The sequence below is a fragment of the Ascaphus truei genome, chromosome 14, assembly GCF_040206685.1.
Source record: "Ascaphus truei isolate aAscTru1 chromosome 14, aAscTru1.hap1, whole genome shotgun sequence".
Lineage (NCBI taxonomy): Eukaryota > Metazoa > Chordata > Amphibia > Anura > Ascaphidae > Ascaphus > Ascaphus truei.
In genome coordinates, this window is record NC_134496.1 from 39647611 (window position 1) to 39668834 (window position 21224).

Here is a 21224-nt window from a genome sequence, read left to right on the forward strand (position 1 = left end):
TTGAAGTTACATTTTCTATGGCTCGTTTTGTGACAGAGCCCCTGTAACCATTTGTCACCCAGGCATCTAATGACCTTGTAAATCGCCAGAACAAAACTAAAAGCCGTGTTTGCCTATCACAGGTTAACTGCCCTGTACTGTAACATTCACGTGATAAGCTTGTTCGTGTTGGGACACTGCATTGTCACAGTAACTGTTCACATGAGATTAAACTAAGAAAAAATACGTACATGCAGTATGTGTAAGGAACATGTTGTTTTATCCTGTGACTTTTTTCTGATGTGCCCATCATTCTCTTTCATGGTTCTCTTCAGGAGAATACGGTATTTTAGACCCAATATCCTTGTTTGCCTCTTAACTTAATGCTAAATAAAAGAAATGCTTGCATATGCTTTTTTTTATTATTATTATTTGGCAATGGGTACTTTATAATGCTGCGGTTTTCCAGAAATGTAGCGATGGTTCCAAATTTCTGGTCAAATATGAAATATATCTGGAGGGAAAAAAAAAGTGATCTAGTGCTCTGTGTGTTTGAAGTCGAATATTTCTGGCATATTGACAGGATGATAATTTTTCATTGTGTTGCTTCATGTAGGGATTGGTTTTGTCCCAGATACACGTTTGTATATAAAATACAATTTAAATTCCCTTTCATTGGATTTTTTTTTTATACATGCAAAGTGACCCCTGCACTGTGTTCAAGATATTATGAAGCAGCATTAAATGGTAAAGTAGATGCGTCTCTAGAAATGTTGGCCTTTGTGACGTACCCTTGGTTTATTTGCTTTTGATGGAAATGTAATACCATGGTGGTCAGCTCCAAATGTAACTCATTTCGGGCATTAATTGAGACACCGAACATTTGTATAGATCATTTTGGGGGGGGGGGGGCGGCATACAGCCCTCTGGTGCTTCACCTGTGCCCTAAACCACTCTCCCTCTTTCCCCAGTGCAGAAGGAGTGGGGACGTTTCATTGTGTGAATCATAGCTTCTTCCCACTCCCTGTGCTGCATAATAAGTGGTAATCACTAATTCCCAGGGTAAGGAGAGGAATGGGACCTTATTCATCAGTGTGCCTGCAATAAGAAGCTGACTGTAGGGGAGAAGCTCATAACCATGGCTGCAATGTCCCTTCTGCCTGTGGACCTATATATATGTGGGTAATGTGCAGCCCTTGCGTTGTATCACATTCTCTACAACTTGTATAAATCTAGAGAAGTCCCTGCTACCTCGCATGTAAAACTTTAAGTTGCCGACTTTAGTGACTGATGTCTACACCACAGTGCTCTAATTTAAGTATAACAAGGAGGTGCTATTATAGAGACTTGAGAACACTATAGGTTTATCGTTTTGGCTTCCTCTATCACTGGATTTTTGTTGTAAGTGTGCGCATATCATGACGAGCAGCAAAATAATCCCATATATGTAAAAGTAAATTACCCATATCTACTATATATTTCTGAAAGCACTGTATGTCTGCGTCCCTAGCGGCAATCTCATTGGTCCCTTGGCCTGCCCGCCCCCGCACCTCTCATTGGCCTGAGGCAGAGTGACGGGCAAAAACACACACACACACACACACACACCCACACCCCCCCCCCTCACACACACACCCCCCCCTCACACACACACACACACCCCCCCCTCACACACACACACCCTCACTCTCCCCCGTCAGTTGGACCGCAGCTCACCTTCCACACACACACCCCCCTCCTCTCCCGGTGCCCCTCACTCTCTCCCCCCACCTCACCCAAATCCCCACGCTCCGCAACATCCCCAGCCGCACCATCACCCTCACCGTGCGCCGCGGCCCTCCTGCTCAGCAGCAAACTCCAGGCTCCTCCCCCCTCGCGGCGCGGCCCGGGCCTCCTGCTCTCCCCCTCACATGCGCCGCTACCGGAGAGGTGAAGCGCGGGCCGGGCCTCCTGCTCTCCCCCTCACGTGCGGCGCTACCGGATGGAGGGGAAGCGCGGCGCGGGACTCCCCCTCACGTGCGCCGCTACCGGAGAGGGGAAGCGCGGCGCGGGACTCCCCCTCACGTGCGCCGCTACCGGAGAGGGGAAGCGCGGCGCGGGACTCCCCATCACGTGCGCCGGCTCCCGGACGGAGGGTAAGCACGGCGCGGGTCTCCTGCCACTCTTGCCCCCCCCCCCAGCTTCCCGAACTCACCTCCTGCCCCAGCCAGATGCCATGGGGTCAAGGTAAGTAACCCACCGTCTCCCACCCACGCACTGTCACCCAGTCACCCACCCAGTCACCCACACACCCACCCAGTCACTTTCACCCAGTCACCCACCCACCCAGTCACCCACCCACCCACTCAGTCACCCACCCAGTCACTTTCACCCAGTCACCCACCCACCCACTCAGTCACCCACCCACTCAGTCACCCACCCACTCACTTAGTCACCCAAAAACTCACTTAGTCACCCACCCACTCACTCAGTCACCCACTCACTCAGTCAAGTCACCCACCCACCCAGTCACCCACCCACCCAGTCACCCAAGTCAGTCAGTCACCCACCCAGTCACCCACCCAGTCACCCACTCAGTCAACCACCCACCCACACACCCACCCAGTCACTTTCACCCAGTCACACACCCACCCACCCAGTCACCCATCCCACCCAGTCACCCACCAACCCAGAGTCACCCACCCACCCACCGACCCAAAGTCACCCACCCACCAACCCAAAGTCACCCACCCACCGACCCAAAGTCATCCACCCCCCGACCCAACTCACCCACCCACCGACCCAACTCACCCACCCAACCACCGACCCAAAGTCACCCACCGACCCAAAGTCACCCACCCACCGACCCAAAGTCAAACCGACCCAAAGTCACCCACCCACCCACCGACCCAAAGTCACCCACCCACCCACCGACCCAAAGTCACCCACCCACCAACCCAAAGTCAACCACCCACCCACCGACCCAAAGTCACACACCCACCGACCCAAAGTCACACACCCACCGACCCAAAGTCACACACCCACCGACCCAAAGTCACCCACCCACCGACCCAAAGTCAAACCGACCCAAAGTCACCCACCCAGTCACCGACCCAAAGTCACCCACTCAGTCACCAACCCACCCACCCACTCAGTCAAGTGTCACCCACCCACACAGTCACCCACACACTCAGTCAACTCAGTCACCCACCTAGCTGTCAAGGGGGGGGGAAGCCTAACCCTGTCGTACGCCCCCCCCAAAATTACATCACGGGCAACGCCGGGTCTCTCAGCTAGTATAATTATATATACAAAAAGTCCCCTACTGGCTTTCAAATCGAAGTCGTCGCTTTTTCTGATTTTAGGTAACTCATTTTTTCCCTTCTGATTTTTAGATCATACTGTATATGCTATTTAACCCTTTCTAAAATGAGCTGTAAAGAGGTTTTCTCCAGTGTTTGTGTAAAAAAATAATAATATATATATATAATGTATATGTAAAAAAGCAGCAAGCTCTCCAATATAGATATCCAGAAAGGCCTGGTGCTAGTCCCATAAATAATGTGAGGGGGGGTGGGCTGCTGACATGTGAGGGGGGGGGTGGGCTGCTGACATGTGAGGGGGGGGGGGGGTGGGCTGCTGACATGTGAGGGGGGGGGGGGTGGGCTGCTGACATGTGAGTGGGGGGTGGGCTGCTGACATGTGAGGGGGGGAGGCTGCTGACATGTGAGGGGGGGTGGACTGCTGACATGTGAGTGTGCAGTGAGAGCTGTGTGCAGTGAGAGCTGTGTGCAGTGAGAGCTGTGTGCAGTGAGAGCTGTGTGCAGTGAGAGCTGTGTGCAGTGAGAGCTGTGTGCAGTGAGAGCTGTGTGCGTCTGATGTGTGTGCAGTGGGAGTGTGTGCGTGTAGAGTGAGTGTGTGCGTGTAGAGTGAGTGTGTGCGTGTAGAGTGAGTGTGTGCGTGCAGTGTAGAGTGAGTGTGTGCGTGCAGTGTAGAGTGAGTGTGTGCGTGCAGTGTAGAGTGAGTGTGTGCGTGCAGTGTAGAGTGTGTGCGGTGAGCAGTGTGTGTGCAGTGTGCAAAAAAAAAATTTAATTTTTTTTTTTTTTTTTTTTTAAACGGGAGCCGCGTTATAACGGGGTTTACCTGTACTTATGTATTCTCTTGAAAAAGGGTCATTTAGTTTAACCCTTTGGCCAAAGTATCGTAAGCCTGCAAGAAGCAGGCCCGAAGCGTTCCTAGTCTGGAAAGTTCCCAGTCTTTAGGGTAGAGTACACACACCTTCGGCGTGGTGATTCAGAATAGTTTCCACACCACTTCTCAGCAGCACGTCACCCTACGCGTTTCAGACAAACTGATTTTATCAGGGTGACATGCTGCTTCTGGTTGCCGGAGGACTTTCTAAGAGGTGACACCCATTCGGGAGTACTCGTGACGAGGTGATCCTTGATCGCTTGGAGCAGAGCTGTACAAGCGGAGCAGTTTCCTGGTTTATGATGGGGCATGAGTTTTACTCATGACATGCACAAAAACTTTGATTGTTTTTACTTGTCTATGTTCAAGACCATTACATTTTTATCAACGTTATCACACCAGGATCAGGCGCTTTTTTTCTTCTTTTGTTCCTCTATTCCGGTCGTGTGAAGGGGAGGTTGTTGTACCTGTGAAGAAGGCTGAAAGCATCCTGGGGATACCAGATTTTTTATGGTTTCATTTTTTTTTATTGACACACTTACTAGCCTCTCAAAATAATTATGTTTTTGGTACTAGTTATATTCCAGTTATTAATTTATAGTTACTGAGTTACAGCTCAACCCCGTTATAGCGCGATCCACTACAACGCGGATCCACTTATAACGCGGTCTGAGCGTGGCTCCCGAATTAAAAACATCTCCAAGTTTTGGGGGGGGGGGGGGTTTGCGTTATGGCCGCCGCGCGAGGACTTACCCGACATCTGCAGCTCTCTCCTTTCTGCAGCTTACCAACATCTAAAACTGATTTGATTATTAAGAAGTCAATGTCTTCAACATATTATTTTGCTGATCCTCTTTCTATCTAGTTAACACACACACACAAAAATAATTCAATAATAAAGATATGAAAGTAAAAAAAAAATCAGCCAGTGTATTTTGTTACGAGATATTGAGGTTAGTAATTCTACAACATCCAAATCAAACGCCTTCTCTTTACCATTACTAAAAACACAATGGCAATATGCCGTTTACATTAGGATTGCAACCATCTTGAAAATACTGACTGTAACTGTGCATCGTCCGAACATATGAAAACTGGGACAGCTATTTCATAAATAAAGAATTGTAACCTAATGGATGGCTAGTTTCATGGCATGAGAAATGGGTACAATATTTTCCATTTTGATTTTTACTATAGGGAAAAAAAAAACCTACAATCTCTCTCTCCAGACAGCAATACTGTACATGCATAAAATTAGTCAGCAAAGTTACTACCCTAGTTCAATGTTAATATATTTAGAATTTCCTTTTCTTTATGCTTGCAGCTTCATACCATCATTTGACTTGGATACTTCAGATACCAGCGCTGTAATGGTTTAGTAATGTGATGAGGCTCTTAGTCTGTGCAAACATTTAGGATGCGTGAGCGCCTTCCTATCAAAGGCGGCGATAAGATTTAGGTGACGGACAGAAGAAAGCATGTTCAGGCTGCAATACATTACACAAAACGCGACATGTGCTATCTCCGTGTTCTGCCTGCTTTTGAAAGAAACTTTAAAATGGTTTATATTCCAACGGGCTATATACTGTATATATATATGGAAGAAAAGAAAGTAGAATATTTTAGAGCAATCTTTTAACGCAAGACTTTTCGAAGGGCTTACAGAGTTTGTAATATTTCAAAGGCCTCTCAAGGCCGAAGGAAATTTGTTTTTTAAACCTTATTTCACAGTCATTCTGTAACCCAGCGTTTCCTCAGATACAGGGCTGGAGGGCTTTTTGTAAAACATGATTTCTTATTGATGTTGCTGCAGGTATGCCGAGAAACATGTTTAATTTACATGTAGACTGCTTTGCCGTCCCCTAATGACTGCTAATTGTGTTAGTTACATAAGTGCTTCAGATCTGCAGTTGCTGCTGTTGTGGGATGTAGAGCTCCGTAGAAGACTTGCAGAGATTGACAGTTAGAATGCACCGGTGGAGATTTGCTCAATTCCAGGCCTCAAACCGAAGGGGGTTATTGCAAGTGTAGCAGTTAACGTTGTCAGTTGCCATTTTCCTGGGATAAAGGAACAAGGAACATGGATATTATCTGTTGCTTTGACTGGCGGGCCCAGTTATCATCCCCGAGGGATCAATCCAAAACTTGTGTCAGCCTGATGAACCTGCAGTATTCACACCAAGCAGCTACCACCATGGTAAAAACATTACTGTGAAAACTTACGGACATTCAACTTTGGGGCAGATGGACTGAGACCTTTCCTTAATAGCCATGATAAAAACTCTCATGGTGGCATTTCCTCCAAAAACATTTTCTTAATACCTGTGATGTGATGCTGTACATGAAAGGTTCCTTTGGGGGTCTTTAGTAATAGTATTATTTATTTTTTTAAACGCCCCATTTTTTTAATGATTCAAAATTTGACAGTGCCATTCCGCATAGATCCATAAACGGTTACACGTTTAATATTGTTGACTTGTAAATCCAAATTGAAACATGTTTCTTTAAATTGATTCCAAAAAACTGAAATGTTTTCATGGTTTTTACTTACAACTAGGACAGGGGTGGCCAACTCCAGTCCTCAAGGGCCACCATCAGGTTTTAAGGATCTCCTTGCTTCAGCACAGGTGGCTTCTTAAAACCTGACCTGTTGGTGGCCATTGAGGACTGGAGTTGGCCACTGCTTAACTAGGACTTCAAATGAAAGGGTTGAGTGGCAGTCTTGTCTTTACCCCAGTTTTACATACACCGCCTCCTTTTTGGCACAGGACAGGTGTTGAGTTAAACAGGGGTGCGCAAACTGGGGCGTGGGAGATTTGTCTGGGGGCGGGGGGCGCGGCTGGTAGCAAAGGTCCCGCGCTCTTCCCCAGACATTTAAATTAAATGCCAGGGGATCGCGTGAGGCCCCTGCAACACGCCACTTACCGGGATTCAGCCAGCTGTGACCATGGAAAATGACGCTGCGGCGCCATGTGATGTCACACGCTGCAAATTATGTCACATGACCCCGCAGTGTCATTTGACTCGGCTATAAGGTAGGCGGGGGGCGCAAGAGCCGGGGCAAGAGAGACAGGGGGACGCAGCAGCAAATGTTTGCGCTCCCCTGGAGTAAGAGACCAGGATAGAGGAAGAAAGAAGGGAAAGAAAGAGGTAGCATTAATAGTTTCAGTGCCAGATGGGTCAGCAGCACATTGCTTAGCGGTTTGTTTGTGCACTTAGGGGAGAACATTTCCAGGAAATAAACATTCAAAACTAATGTCAAAAATACTTGCCATTAGTTCAGTTTTGTCCTGCAGTGAATTCGACTGTTTTAGCTCTTCTAGTGCTTTCCAAATGCATTCTAGTTCCCTACGAGGTAAATATATTTTGTTTTATAGTCCAACAAACAAAACCTTTACAAATCCATGTTAATTTAACTTTTTTGTTTTTTCTATTCTGCATGTATTTTTCTTCCCACTAGTTCTTAAAAAAAAAAAATTTGTAACATCATTAAGCTACAACATAACTTTTTATGGACTTCAAAATACACTCTTCGTCTTTTCTTGCTTAAACTCTTCCGAAGACATCAATCATACAGATTGTGCAGGAATGTCCAAATCCTGTTGGGAACCCTTAAAAAGGCATCCCCCCCTTTAATATTTCTAAAATAATGGCCATCTTTTAATTCTGTTAGCGAGTGCTATTCATTATTTTTTTTTTGCTCTGCTAGAGTAACCACATTTGTTTTCACTTTAGAATCGGCTTTGAAGTCAATATGTAACATTTCCAGAAAGTTAAAATACTGTATTTTAAGCTGTCACTTTATCGCTGATTAAAAGGATCTGTGTTACATTTTGAGGTCTTGAAATCTCTAACTCTGTTTATGCCAATGGAATGCAATATGTAGTGAACAATCTGAAATTACAGGTTTTCATGAAGGGGACTTTTTGAAACATAATCTGTATGCTTTTTTTTATTTGTGTCGATGGCAATAAAACCGCTTTGAAAAAGGCAGCCATCTTTAAAACATTCAATTGCAAACCTTTGAAAACAGCCAAGATAAAACATCCACCATGATTTCAGCAATGCAATAAATTCAATTTTTTTTTACCCAACACTAGGACATTATTACTTTAAAGCACAGGATACCTTATGGGATTTGGTGGAAGGCGTATTACAGTTCAATAGATGAAGCTGTGCAAAGTATCTAATTTTCAGATTGCTGCAAGACCGTCTCCGGAACATTTCGGCATGGGTGGCCAACTCCTTCAAGGGCCACCAACAGGTCAGGTTTTCAGGATATCCCTGCTTCAGCACAGGTGCCACCTGTGCTGATGCAAGGGTAGCCTTGAAACCTGACCTGTTGGTGGCCCTTGAGGAGGATGGGTGTTGGCCACCCCTGATTTAGGGCAAGGTTTTTTTTTTTAATGGCTCCACTGCCAGTGGGATCATCTGAACGTCAGGGAAGGTAGATTCATTTAAAGATCATGCCCGTTCACTCATCCTAAAAAGACCAAACTTCGTATAGAAGAGGTAACCGTCAAAACATCCCAAACCTTATTTCAGCAGTGGTTGCGTAAATAACGGGGGAAAGGCGTTACCCCCTGTATCATTTTCCGCCACCGCTACAGCAGTTTTTTTTATGCTAAGGGAATTCATGTAATTTACATTACACAGCAGTGGATGTATCCTGAACAATTAAATGGCAACATGAACAGCCTACCTTGGGGGTCTGCAATGGGATGCTGGATAGTAGCGAACATGTGCATTCACATAATGGATATTGCTTAAGAATTAGGCGGGATATGTTCTTTTATAGATGTTCTGGTCTATTGCGGGGCTGTGTTTCTTGTGTGTTATGAAAAACCTTGCCTTTGATTAGTGCTATAATGTATGGTAAATATGCTTTCTCTCTTTGTTTTTAGCCTCCTGCTGAACAGGCCAAAGCTAGACTGCAGATGGTCCTCCAAGCTGCTGGTGAGTGATGGCAGATAAAGGTTTACTTTTGTAGACTGAAATAATTACAGTATAATAACTCCTCCCTGTAACATCTCTCATTATAATGCTGGATTATGCACTGGCATTACTGCCAAGTCTATTTTTTTTTTAATCATATGTTAAAGAGGAAAGAAACTGTTATTCATAAGACTGATGGGATACAAAAAAATGGTTTTTTTTTGCATTTTTATAGTGGTAATTATTATTAGATGTTGTTTTGCAAATGTATGTTGTGCTGTAAAGTTGATGATCTGTGTTTTCAGCATTCACCAATTTTTACAGAATTACCAGGTTTTTTTTATCACAGGTATTAGTTTTTTTTTTTTACAGATACGACCTCCTTGCGCGATTGTTGTCCTGCAGCTCAGAATGAAGCATTTCTTTAAAAAAAGTAAACTGCTGTGATTAAAGCATTTCTTGTAGTAAAAAAAGTATAAATCACACTGTACAGAACACCAAAGGTCATATCATACTCGCAACGAGATGCTCCCCACCTATTTTGTTGCTTCTGGTTCTGGTTCAAGTGTGGTGCTGGTAAAGGTAAAATGTGTATATATGAATTTTACTTATTTATTTCTCGGTGTTACCCGATTCTTATTTCTTGATTTTTGTTTTTCTTTTCCCTGACTACATCACCCGTTTAATATATAGAACCTAATCTGCAAAAAATTGCAGGAATTTGTATTTAGAAATGGCAATTTAAAGTGTCACTTGTGATCACAATAACCTCTCAGAGAGGTCTGCGACCCTGCTTTTCCCTATTATCTCCTAGCATACAGTGCTTCCACTGCAGCTATGGATTCTGGGAAATGACATGCAAATGAGCACAGTGTGTCATCTTTTGCTTCCAATCCATTTTAACATGGAGCTCTATCAGCATATGCCTGCCATATTGCACAGCTTTTCAGCACAGCCTGGTTTACAGAAGTGCAGAGCCAGTATCGCAAAATTAACAGAACCTGCAACTAAATCTTAAGCGGCCTTTTAGCTTACTATTTAGCATTGTGTAGTGAAATCGCAGCGATATGATTTTATAAGGGAACAAAAATCAAATTATTTTTCAAGCGTGCTTTTTAAGAGACCATTTCATAGCAATTCTCTGTATATCTGCAGAAATAAGATAAACACCGTTTTAGAGCAGGCATGGGGTTCTCTACTCCAGTCCTCAAACCTCCCCCCCCCCCCCCCCCAACAGGTCAGGTTTGCAGGGTATCCCGGCTTCAGCACAGATGGCTCAGTCTTCAACTAAGCCACTGATTGAGCCACCTGTGCTGAAGCAGGGATATCCTGCACACCTGACCTGTTGGTAGCCCTTGAGGACTGAAGTTGGCCACCCCTGTCTAGAATACACACCCAATATTGTTGTTATTTCCTATCATCTACAAAAGTGAGGGCTGTGTAGTGATGCCGCTTGCGAATATTCCCATCCTTTCCAATAAGGCTTCTAAACAGTGTTATTTTTCATAGTTTCAAAATCCATGCATTATTCTCCATATCTGTAATACGCTTTTGAAGCGTATAATTATAAACTAGATGTGACAAGCACAGACCTCAAAAAGAACAATTTGTTTATTCTGCTCAGAGCTGTCACCCCTCGTTCTTTTTAATTTAACACCTTGAAATGTATTAAAGATACAATGAGATATATATCATTTTGGCCTCAGTCCTATGGATTTCAATAGACATTTAAACATCTTGTGACATTTTCAAATAATAAAAAAAATATTGGAAATTGAAGTTAAACTTATAAGTGCAAATTGTTTTTAGCGAATAAATTAACCCCTCCAGCACATACGTTGAAAAAACTAATATTTTTTTTCTTCCTCTTGCGTTTTTAGAATTACACGCAAAAGTAACTTGGTTTATTGTTCCTTTCGGGTGTTTTTTTGTTGCTATACAATGGTCTCGTGTGCTATTCTTGGTATAACAAAATGCAAAGACTAATTACATTACCTATGGGATAATTTTAAACATGCCAGTTGTAGGGTCATAATAAGAAAAGCTATAGGGCCAAGGAGACCCCAAATTCAGCCTCCTCCTGTCTGGTCATTACATCATTACACCTCTTACTGTTCTCTCAAAGGTGTATGGAGTTCAGTGGTTGTGGTAAGAGAAAGCAGACCGTGATAGGGTTTTAAGGAATGGTGATCCATACGCATTAGAGATGTAGTCCTACCAGAGAGAACTAATAGCAGTAATAAATTTGCATCTCCCAGATCAATACCTGAACAATGGGGTTTACTAGAGCTAATCCACAGCCATCTGACCCCCAGGGACCACTTGATTCCCAAGATAACACATCTCTACCCACCAAAATACTCGCACAATGGGGCAGTCGGAATCCATCTTACTTGTACAGCCAATAGAAAGCCACTAACTAAATCATCAGGAAATCACTTCATGGCTTTCTATTGGTGACCCCGGTGGGGATATTTAGATATTTCTTTTTACTAGCAGTTTTCCTGTTTCTTTGGAACCCGGGGAACCGTGGTTCAGCCCTTAGAAACACCCATTTCACTTAAAGGGAGGGAGAAGTCAAATGGCAGGATTGCTGTGATATGTAATGATTGATGCCTTCTGTTGGTGAGTGACAAACGCTTAACCTGTAGTTAGTATTTAGTTGCATTATGGGCCATATTTAGGAAGCAGTTGTAAGCAGCAAGACACCTTATGGCCTGTTGACGTGAATGTGATGGATTGCACCGCTTTGTAAATTAAACCCGGCATCTCGTGCTGTAAATGACCTCAAAATAATAATGCTATGAACTATACATTTTTTATATACACATATATGTTGGCAAATATTTTAATCTCATATACATTTTGGTAATAAAAATTAATATATATATATACAGCTCAACCCCCTTATAACGCTGTGCTTGGGGTCCAAAGAATCACATTGCGCTATAAGCGGATCGCGTTAGAAATAATGTACAATTGTATGCATTGTACAATAAAGTATTTAAGATACCGATAATCGTGTTGTAAAGTATTCATCAATATGAAAATTGGGAGCCGCGCTGGCATTGCGTTATTAGCGGATTCGCGTTGTTACGGATCGCGTTATAACGGGGTTGAGCTGTATATATATCTGTATATATCTGTCTAGATCTCTAGCGTGCGTACACACGCAGTGCTTTTTTTGTAATAGGAAAGGTGCCGATACCAAGCCTCTTACCTTCTGCTACTCATCTCTGTTGTACTGTTGTGTGACGTCAATCGACGTTGCGTTATCATTGAAACACGGAGCCCGGTGTCATGCTGCCATGGCAACTCGGAGCCGTGTGGTCATGCGGCATAATTGGACGCTGCGTTGCCATGGCGACGTGCCAGTACACCACACCGACGCTTACCGTGTCAAAAAAAGCCCTGTATATACGTTTTGTTAGTGTTATATATAACACTATAGCAGTGTTGTGTTATAACACTGCCAACTTAGGCCATATTTTGCCTAGCGATTTTCCAGAAGCCATGGGCACAAATTTGTGCAGAAGATGCTGTTTTATGATTTATAAAAAAAATAAAATAAATAAAAACAGCAGGAAATGATTAGAAGATTTGGGAGCGGGAGAGAGAAACAGGAACACGGAAGTGGTACATTTTTCATCCTGCAGTGAATGAGTTATTTGCAATTAACATGCAAGTAAAACAGAGAAACTGTGATCGTGTCTAGTGCCGGCTCACTAGGGAAGCCATGGGTTGAATCTGGCAGATTATTTTCAGACAGCCTTTCCTGCTTCTCTTGATGAATCCTTTTACCGGGCCGGTTTCTGACGCTTTCCCCAGGGAGGAGAAAGCGCTGATTGAGCCACCTGTGCTGAAGCAGTGATATCCTGAACACCTAACCTGTTGGTGGCCCTTGAGGACTAGAGCTGGCTACCCCTCGGTTGAGCCAACTCCCTAAAAATTGTGTCACGTCTCTTGTCCGAGACACCGGCCTTTGTTTTACACTCATCCAAGAAGCCTGATGATTAACCTCTTCACTTCCCCCCCCCCCCCGAGTCTGACATCCGTGAGCTAGGAGTCACTGTTATTTATTTCTAAAAATGTTTTACCCGGAAGTAATACATTGGGCGTTACCTCCGTTTACAAGTATGTCCTGGGTTAGCGCACATGCCAATGGCTGTCATTGTTTTAGATGGACAAAAGAAAAATATGGATCCGCTCTCTTCAATGGGACCCGCAATTAAAATGTGTTGTCTTCAACCTATTTATTCCTAAAAAGGGACGTTATTTAAACATAACAGTAAAGACACGGGTATATTGCACGGGTATATTGCTTAATCATTACCATGTTGGAAGGGTAGAAACGCATTGCGCTTCTCTGCAATACGTTGCTGGTCCATCTATCACTAAAGGGAGAACAATGTATTTTATTTGTTTTTTTACGGCAAATAAAATGGCAATTCCACTCCCTCTCCCCAACCCCCCCCAAGAGTTGAGTGTGCGTGTAACCCCTCCTTGCCTGGCTCAAAATGAGTTGTTGCAGTGAGGTAGTGTGTAATTGTGCAGATGTTGGTGCACAAACTCACACTTTTCTCCCAGGGTGCTGGCGTTCAGGCTGGCTGGTTCTGCAAGCTGTTAAGAAGCTCCCCAGGGACTTTGTGACCATTTATTTTATTGAGACAAGACAATGCTTCATACATACTACTTCCCTTGGTGCCAGGTAGCTTCTCAGGTTTAATCACCTTCCCTTGCCCACGATTAAGGGGAACTGCGTTTGCATAGCTTCAGTGATCTGGAGTTACTATCAGTAACTGTCCTAGACTCCGCATAGGTGTGTACTTCAATCCAGGTTCCCATCTACCTATCATCCTTACAATGTCATAGCAGTCTTCACTTAGCAACCTGGTGTGCATATATATGAGAGTTGGCGTTAGAGCAACCTTAGTTGTGAAAGTTCCTACTGTAGTTTAGGGAACCCTGGTTTTCAGATCCCATGTCTTGCACTGTCACACATGTCCTCCTTGAAGGATCGATAGTAGTTACAGCATCTTCATAGGATATTAAGGGCCCTCTCTAGCTGGGGACACTTTCCCCTAACTGCAAAACAACAAAAGGTGAAAGGACATTCTTTGTTCAAAGTTACACATAGAGGTCAGACTAGTAACACCGTACACATAACACATTGCGACTCCTCTCCTCTGGTGTTCTTCAGGAGCTTGGTGTCTGGAAGCTTCTACGGCTCCTTTTATACCCCTGAGTGATGTCACTATCCTGCCCTTGTAACTGGGCAAGATACAGACATCCTTAGCCAATAGGATCTGCCTTTACCAGGTGCCAGTTTCAGCAAGTTCTGGAACTAAGGAGAGGGGTTGTCACCTAAAATATGTTACATAAAATAAGCTACAAGGAATTGGTTTCAGTTAACTGGGGCCTTTCTTAAACATTAACCTGTTAGCTCCCTATTTACCCCTGCTATGGGTAATAGTAATCCCACTAGGGGGGGGGGGGGGGAATGGTGTTTGTGTGTGTGTGTTTGTGTGTGTGTGTGTGTGTGTGTGTGTGTGTGTGTGTGTGTGTGTGTGTGTGTGTGTGTGTGTGTGTGTGTGTGTGTGTGTGTGTGTGTGCGCACACACATACATACACATACATACACATACATACACATACATACACATACATACACACACATACAGACACATACATACATACACACACATACAGACACATACACACACAGGGTCCTCGGTTATCCAACGGAATTCATTCTGGAAGTAGTGTTGGAGTGTGAAAGAGTTGTAAAGTGAGTCCCATGTCAATCAGTGGCGGTGAGCGTCGGAAAAGGCATTCAGGCGTCGCGAAAACGGCCTCATAGAATTGCATTGTGACGCGTCGAATATGCCGTCTGTCGTAATGGCGGATAGCGAGGATCGCGTGTGTTTATATATAAATACAATGTCTTGCCCCCCCCCCTTTTTATTTTTATTTATTGCTAAAAAATTGTGATTGCCTTATTTTGTGGTTTCGGCAGTTACCATGGTAACCATCTGACGGCTCTAGGGTGAGCTCCATTTTAACCACTTGGAGCTTTCAAACGCTCCTGAATAGAGTTACAGATTATTATTTTTAAACCGTGTTGAAAAGAGCAAGAACAATCCCCAAAATGGGGATCAGTGCCCAGTGTTGCTTTAAAAGTGGTCCAGTTGATTAAACAACCTTAGGCCGTGCGTAAAGTGCTGGCGACGTTGCCCAAAAACAAATGCATTGCCGCCTCGTGCGCTTATAGTAAGCGCGGCGGCGACAATGCGGTGGAGCGACGTCATGTCGCGAACTTTGGAAGCTGGCAATATTTGATTTTTCGAGGCGACTTCCCCTGAACCAATCAAATGCCAGTAAGCCTGCGACGTCACCGCAGAGCGAAATATAACTTTCGCTGACGGCGATGGATGACGTCGCCCGTCGCGGGCACTATACGCGTGGCCTTAGGCATGTATCCATTTTAGTTTAACTATTATGCTTTTATCTGTTCTCCCTTTGACTCTTTGATTTATTTTTATTTTTTTGCTTGCTTATATTCTCTTTTATACATTATATGGGATAACTGTCACGATGTGTCAGGAAGAGCAGGAGGAATGAATATTTGATTGCCTGTGAACTTTGCAGCCTTGTGATAGAATTACAGCACAGCTTTATTACCCGGCTCTCCTTTCTTTTCTATACATTGCATGTTTGTCTAATCGATATATACAGAAGGCATCAATAATACATACATCTTCCTTTTCCTGTAGCATCTGCTGTTTAAAGAAAAAAAAATAAAAGGAAAGAAAGTCCATTCAGATAGACCAATTATTTTAAAACATATCTGGAATAGTGACCTGCAAAACTGGGTGAGTGAAATCAGAACCTACCAAAACCTTGCATTCCAAACCCAAACAAGAGCCAGAACACTAAGCCAAGTGCCGATCTCTACAGGGAAGTTGAAAAACGTGGGTGTATCTTTTTTTAACACGATTAACATTTTTAGAACCAAAACAGGCGTGTGAGTGCCCATCCTTAGACCAGAGCGCTCCTAAAAGGGACTCGGGTAGATAGTGACTTCACCAAGGTCACCGGGAGATGGCATGAGATGACAAACTGCTCTTTCTCTTGAATAACCAGAGCTTTAACCACTGTGCTACATCATACATTTTATGCCATATAGCCATCATTAAGCTGTGGTAAATAATGATTTTACAGATGTGTTATTTGTTTTTATAATGTAGATTGAAATCCAATGTTTCCATTTGATATAAGTGTGTCCCTCTAAATTGTCTTGCTCTATGTATTTTTGCGATGCACCAGGCTTGGGGTTTTACCACAAAACCAGATTGTCACTACACCCCTGTTTGTCACTGACTCCATAGTGCATGGTAGGCCTTCCGAGCACTAAAAGGCTAAAATAAATGTATGTATATGATTGGTTAAGACATGTTCCACCATCACTCAGTGTGTCTGGTGACTGATACTTTCGTGTGTGTGAGCAAACATGGCTTAATTAGAGATGCACACTGGGGCTTAATTCATTTAAGTGCTCATAGGCACAAGCCACAAAATGATGTATATTTACTTAGATCTCCTAATATTTATATGCAAGAAAAGCCTCTTCTGTAGAGCCTAACAATATCACAGCATCTTCCTATGTTTGAGCAGATGTTAAGCAAGCCATAGCTGAATGTTAATTTTGAGAGGGTGGTATGTTTTAAGCCCATCTGAAGTAGGTTGGTTTTCCTTCCCTACTTACAATGCTGCGTCTCTGGGGAGAATTTTCAGCTAAACCTCTTTATTTTCGTCGCTCTATATGGACTCTCTCAAGTCAGTATAAAGCAGATCATCCCCAGAATAAATCTCTCCAGCTTTTGTTATTGGGCTCTGTAGACCTGTAATTAGGCCTCCTGGCAGGCCTTGCAGGCCGGTTAATGGTCATATGGAGTTTCTATGAGGCAGACTGGCTTTGTATAAATCCTTGGTAGGAATAGGTTTATGGGTCACTTCCTACCTGGACCAAGCTTTGTGTTTGTGCCCCACGGGCTGACAAGGAGCAGGTTTTCTTGACCATGGGCAGCTCAGTTTGCTTCTCAAAATCTACTCGGCTAATCCCTTGTGTAAACAGAGGATTTAGTAGAGCTTCTGTCACTTGCAGTCGCCAATCCACTTGGGTGTCTATGAATCTGTTTCTCAGGCTTTCTTATGGAGCAGCAGAGAAAGCGTAGAGTGTGAAGTCTGAGAAAGAACTGAAGAAGCCCTGCTACGGTTCTGTGAGATATTGCACACGTGTATGGTATTCCACCTCTCTCTTCTGTAGTTTGTTTATATTTTGACGCAATCCTTTATGGAGGTGTGTCTTTTACTTGAATGTTACTGTCTGTCACTGTTTTCCAAGTGTTTTTGTGTCGGTAACATGATGGAAAGAACTTGATGAAGTTGCCAAGTTACTTCTTGTTCCGTTTGGACCTAATGCTAATAAATCAGGGGAAAGGGTGCCCCAAACATGTTCTACTGAAATGTGGATAGCCAAGAGTTAAGGAAATCTCTGCTTTATTTCAACTGAAGCACAGCAACTTCTTAGCATTTATTCAGCTACTTAATAAATACGGGTCAGGACTCGGCATGCTATAGAATCAAAATGGTTCATGACAGATGTGCCTGCAAGGACCACATACGTAGTGCCTCTGATTTAAGTCTGCTGGAACTAATAGGATCATTGGTTTACTTTCTAGCTTGGCGTTTTTTGTCTAAGGACGGCTCAGTTAAATAGGTTATTTTGTCTCTGGATATGCAAAATTACCAAGTGGGCAGCTGGTACTGAATATGAAATAAAACCCGAAAGCCGCTGTCATACCAGCGCCACATACATATTTACTTGGTGGTGCGGCCTTTTAAAGGTACATTGCAGCCTGGCTGAAATGGCATTCTACGTAAAATTCATTAGTAGTTTTTCCTTAGTTTTTTTTAGATATGTTGAAAAACTTCTTTTTTTTTTTTTTTCATTGGCAGAAGAAAATGCCATCATTGTGATTTTGGTTTAAAACTGTTTTTGTTTTGATTCTGCCGTGATCAGCATTCTGTCTCCAATTACCTGGGGGACCAGCCCCTGTCAGCCCCTCAACAAAAACAGAATACATTACGTATATCTCCTGATTTCAGTTTCCACAGTGAGGCCAGCTGACATATCCCTAACCATTTTTTACATGACACTGTAATTAACTGGTAGTGAAAAATGCACAGTGTTTATAAAATCATTTAGACTCTTCATGTTTGCACTTACTGTGAATCTGCAGAAGGTTACAGTGTGATAATCGGGCCTGGAGAATCCGTGGGTGATTGACACAGTTGTAGTAATGCTTACCAACATTTTCAGCCATTCACAGGAACAGCTTATGTTCCTGAATAAGAGCATACAGTAGTATTGTGATTCAATTCTCAGGCTGAGTGACATCTTTTATTTCCGATTATAATGTGACATTCTGTCCAGACTGGGAATTAAAAAAAAAAAAAACACCTTTTAACATTGCAGGATTTTTAAAAAATTTTTTTTTAACCGAGACCAAAGCAATAGTGGTTTAATTGTAATGTAAAAATGTAGTTATCATTTCTCTAAGTAAAATGTATTAACGGTTTTCCCACTATTTCACTTTTGTTTATTCTCAGAAAAAGCATCAGTTGTTGTCGTCAACATTTTCAGCGTGGCCTTTTCTCTGCTGCGGACATAGCATTTTATGCAGAGAAAGTAAACCCAAGCAATTTCTAAATCCTGTGTAATACAACAGGCATAAGTTTATAGGGCTCCATGTTAAAATGGACGAGAAGTAATGAGGGACACGCTTGCATGTCATTACCCAGAATCCCTGGCTGCAGTGGATGCATTGTGTCTTAAGCGGTAATGGGGAAAGAGAGGGTTGCAGGCCTGTCTGAGACATAGAAATGCACCAACTGGTGGTATTTTTATTTACTAAATCCTTTCTCAAATGGGACAATCTGCCTCTCAAGTGAAACCAGCATTCACAGTTTGTATAATGACTTGTAAACGTGTTCCGGTAACAGCTCCTCACCACTTGTAAGTCTCTTGTTACTTTCTCTAGCTTTGTTCATCTTCTACATGAACTCGTCCGCGTGTTAATGCTGTAACTGCTTTGCCAATCTGGCATCAATCTTCATTAGCAACAGATTTCAGCAGAGAAGTGTTCAGACGTGCCACGGCACTGGAGCGGTTATTTCAGTCCGCATGTCATTGGAAAGGTTTGCTGGATATGAAGCTGTGCACAATTGTTGAACAAATAGAATATATATTTCTCCCTTCACTGAGAAATATAGGGAGAATTCCTCCATTCAGATGGTCACTGGGGCTAATAGAGCTGCTGTCATTGAGTGGTACGATACAATCGATTTCCACTGCATTCCGCTGGATAGAATATGTACTTTGCACTGTTCCATCTCAAAGGGGCATTGTCTCTTACCTGTTTTTTCCCAATTTCAGTAAATGCAGCAGTTCCTTACAATTAAGGCAATGCCATTATCTAAACTGCTGATCAATCCATTCTCCTGTGATCAATCGGCAAAGATCCTACTTCCCAGAGCCCCCCCCCCCTCCCAATATGGCTGCTTATTTCAAAGGAGGATGTTTTGTGGCTTCTTAAATGGCTGCTGTGGCAACCCAAGGAAGCTCAATGCATTAAAACTCATTAAAAAGGCAATGAGAGAGAGGACATGCACTAAGTATTATCTAATACTACAAATCTGATTTATTAATAAAACACATATAGAATTTTGAAGGTATTACAGCTTTGTGGGACTGTTTTTGGTTTCCCAAATGTCACCATTACCAGTTTTTGGAGAGATGGAGGAATCGCGTTTCTTGAAACACATCTCCAAATTTACAGCCAGTCCTTGATATTCCAATAAATAGTATTACGAAGATGACCCCTGACTCAATGGCAATACTTCTTTATGGTAAAATAGCTGCAATTTGATTAGATGACTGGCAGGTATTTTTCAGCCCCACATGTCTCATCAATGATTTGCAGAATAACGGTGATGATGATTAGACGGCAAACTTGTTGTAGTTTAGTTTGTGAATTTTTGTATTTTTTTTTTTAACGAATGTGGAGTAAGTACATCTTGCAATTTTTTTAAACCAGGGCTTAAAATGACGCTCATTTCTGAAATTGTTGGTAATTTTGCCAAAAATGCTCCAATGTTGCCATTTTCATTAAGTTTATCAAATATAAAATAAAAACAGGCCAGATGTGCCCATCAGGGTCACGTGACCCTACAATTTTTTTGGGGCCGAACTTTGCTGTTTTCCGTTTGTTTTTAGTGACAAAACTGCAGATTTTTCACGTGTTTTTAAACTTTTGCAAACATTTCGACCATCTTTACATCTTAAATAAGTTGCTTTACCACCCTAAAAAGTGCGTATGGCACCCTATTATAGCTGTATGCTTCAACCGAAAACATTTAGAGTTGCCCTGTCAACCACCTACTGTGCTTAGTATTTGCTTTTAGCCTAAAAGACTTTGGTGTTGCAGATTAATAGAAATCGGAAGACAATCGGGCATGCTTACTTGAGGCATGTAATATAGTGCATGCGCATGCGTGTCCGTTATAATTGGCTGTGTTAGCCAGACGTTTGTATACTTGGGACGCGCACGGCCGTGAGCGGTGGAGTGGCAGACCAGGGAAAATACAATAAAATTGTATTTTCGTGCTGCTGCCACGCTGTGAACCAATCACAGCGCGGCCTAATGCTGTGACGTCAGTCACGGCCCCTAACACCGCTTGCACCCTAGCAACTAAACGCGTACGCCACGTGCATGCGCAACACTGGGCGCCTGCACGCACAGCAGCGAGGACTATATAACACGCCTTATGCACGAAAGTGGTGTTATACCATTTCTACGAATGCTTTTGATATGAATACAAATCTAATTCAGCCGTTAGCAATGACAGTCATCAGAAAACATTGTAACAATATTATTTCCACAGCAGAATAGAACATTAATATTTCTTATACACAGCTAGATATTTTGGGACAAATGATTGCTTGAAGGTGCTCATTGCCAGACTCGTTTATCAGGAAAAGCCAACATTAAACAGTATCCACTCAATGGGCTCTTGTA

General features: G+C 43.1%; 1 protein-coding gene across 3 annotated transcripts in view; it reads left to right on the top strand.

The window, feature by feature from the left end:
* The window catches only part of RSRC1 (arginine and serine rich coiled-coil 1), a 210406-nt gene that overhangs the window by 89436 nt on the left and 99746 nt on the right, over positions 1-21224 (top strand). For all 3 annotated transcript variants that reach the window (XM_075570558.1, XM_075570560.1, XM_075570559.1), the window contains exon 6: positions 9054-9105. In XM_075570558.1, coding sequence (XP_075426673.1) covers positions 9054-9105 — 52 coding nt within the window. The remainder of the gene's footprint in view (positions 1-9053; positions 9106-21224) is intronic.